General features: G+C 55.1%; 1 protein-coding gene across 1 annotated transcript in view; it reads left to right on the top strand.

The window, feature by feature from the left end:
• Nucleotides 1-2,500, top strand: part of LOC134098745 (uncharacterized) — a 59,129-nt gene that overhangs the window by 44,989 nt on the left and 11,640 nt on the right. Inside the window, exon 7 of the mRNA XM_062551667.1 lies at nucleotides 1,720-1,976. Coding sequence (XP_062407651.1) covers nucleotides 1,720-1,976 — 257 coding nt within the window. The remainder of the gene's footprint in view (nucleotides 1-1,719; nucleotides 1,977-2,500) is intronic.

Here is a 2,500-nt window from a genome sequence, read left to right as displayed (position 1 = left end):
CTGTCCGGCCGTCCGTCTGTCCAGAGCGGCCGTCCGTCCTCCGCTCCAGCACCAGTGGCTGACCCTGTGCTGGGGGAGAAGATAATGACAAAAGTGGCACTCGCCCACGCGAATGAGCGAGCGGGCATCAACCCCCCACCCCCACCCCCCCCCGCACACACACACACACACACACACACACAGACCCTCAGTAATGCACTGCCATTTCCCCCACCACGCCACCCACGCCTCGATGCCTGCCAAACTGCCCGCCATTACCACACCCCAAACCTGCTCCCCAAAGCACCACGGGCCATCCTCTGCCACCACGCCACCGCTGTTGCCCACCCCCCTCTCCCCCTCACCCCACCCCCCCACAGTGAGCTGCGCCAGAGCTTTTGCTCCTCTCCCTCCCTGCGTCAGCCAGCGCCCAATCAAGGCCTGGGCACGTTCCGACAAACACTCATTGTGCCCAATTACATCCCCTAACGACTTAATTGGGCTTGGAAAGACCGGCACAATTGAGTAAAAGCCAGCCGCGCAAAGAATTTCAGGAGGACAAAAGTTGGTTGCCGGGCATGCGGTGCGGGTGCTTAATCACCTCGCGCAAGGGCCGCGCAAGATAGCGGGAGCATGGCATTTGAGCAAAAACTGACAAAGTCGGAGAGGAATAAAAAAAAAAAGAATGAATATTGATCGTTTTTTTGGTCCGCTCGCGCTACAAAAATAGACCATGTGGAAAAGGGTAGAAAATACAAGTAAACATATCAGTCATCAGCGATGAGCGGAGGCAGGAGTAGAATAAAAAAGCAGTGATGACAAAGAGAGAGTGAGAGAAAGAGAGAGAGAAAGAGAGAGAGTGAGTGAGAATGAAAGAGAGAGAAAAAGAATGAGAGAGAGAAAGAGAGAGAGAAAAAGAGAGAGAGAAAGAGAGAAACCTAGTCGGCGGGGGATGTAGGAGGTTCTCTCGGGCTCTTGGCTCAGGCCTGCCTGGGCGACTGTTCTGGCGCCATCGGATGTCATCTTCCTCCTCCTCGCTGATGCAGTGCTCGAGCAATGTGTCACCGAGCTAACAGAGACCAGAACAGCTGAAGCTGGGCCGCGTCCAGCCTGCCTTTCCGGCCCGGCTCCGGTCCCGTCCCGGCCCACAACCGGGCCACCGCCATGCTCCGGCACATCCCCGCCTTCCTCCCGCCCTGCGGGGTGCCTGTAGTCTAATGAGCCGGGTTTATGTATTACAGCTGCAGCCTCACCTCGCGTAATGAAATCACCATGTAGCGGCCCATTCATTTGTTTAGCTGGGCTAGCAGCATCAAATATGTATCAAAACAATCATGCAACTTTAATGCCACCTTCAAAGGCTGCCTGGCATGTTTTATAAGCTCTGCTAACTAATGCTGGATGAGGGCCTGCGCTGCATTGCTGCGCTGAACTGCCTGCACTCTGCTGGGCTCTCTCTGCTGTGAGGGCCTCCGACTCAGGGGCTGAAATGAACCCCACACACACACACACACACACACACACACACACACACACAGAGAGACACACACACACTCGCATACACACACACACGCACACCCACCCACACACACACACACACACTCACACTCTCACAACACACACATACTGTACACACACACACATTCACACCCTCTCACAAACACACACACTCTGACCTCCAGTCTCACCCCATACTGTATCTCTGTTCTCCCCCCCCCTCTCCCCATATCTCTGCTGCAGCCGGTGGACTACGAGAGCCGCAGCTCCTACTCGTTCTCGGTGGAGGTGCTGAACCCCATGGTGGACCCTCGCTTCCTGCGCCGCGGCCCCTTCAAGGACCGCGCCTCCATCCGCGTGTCCGTGCTGGACGCCGACGAGCCGCCGCGCTTCTCCCGCACCCGCTACCGGCTGGACGTGTCCGAGAACTGCCCGCCCGCCTGCACCGTGGGTCGGGTCAGCGCCGTGGACCCGGACACTGGGCTCAACTCCAACATCAGGTAACGCAAACCCCATTTCTCTCTCTCTCTCTCTCGCTCTCTCTCTCTCTCTCTCTCTCTCTCTCTCTCTCTCTCTCTCTCTCTCTCTCTCTCTCCTCTCTCTCTCAGGTAATGCCAACCCCATATCTCTCTCTCTCTCTCTTTCTCTCTCTCTCAGGTAACGTCATCCCCATCTCTCTCTCTCTCTCTCTTTCTCTCTATCTATCTTTCCCCCTTCACTCTCCATCTGAGAAACTCACCAGACAGGCTGCACAGCTTTGGGAGATGGCTTCTTGACATGTCTGTCAAAAGGTTAATAAATAATAAAAAAAGAAGTGTTTTTCTTTTAGTTCTGTCTGTCAGTTGAAATTGGCGTAAAGCACCGGAGAAGGAGCCATCGTTTGGACAGATACCGTGACTGACGGGAGAAAATAGTGCGCTCTCTCTCTGTGCCGACTCCAAACACACTCCTCACATAACAACTCCCGCTAACCTCCTCTTACCCCTCTCTCATCTCTCAATCTCACTCTGTAATGCCCCTCTCT

Source organism: Sardina pilchardus, chromosome 2 (assembly GCF_963854185.1).
Source record: "Sardina pilchardus chromosome 2, fSarPil1.1, whole genome shotgun sequence".
Lineage (NCBI taxonomy): Eukaryota > Metazoa > Chordata > Actinopteri > Clupeiformes > Clupeidae > Sardina > Sardina pilchardus.
The sequence above is the reverse complement of the archived record's forward strand: the minus strand, read 5'-3'. Positions and strand labels throughout refer to the sequence as shown.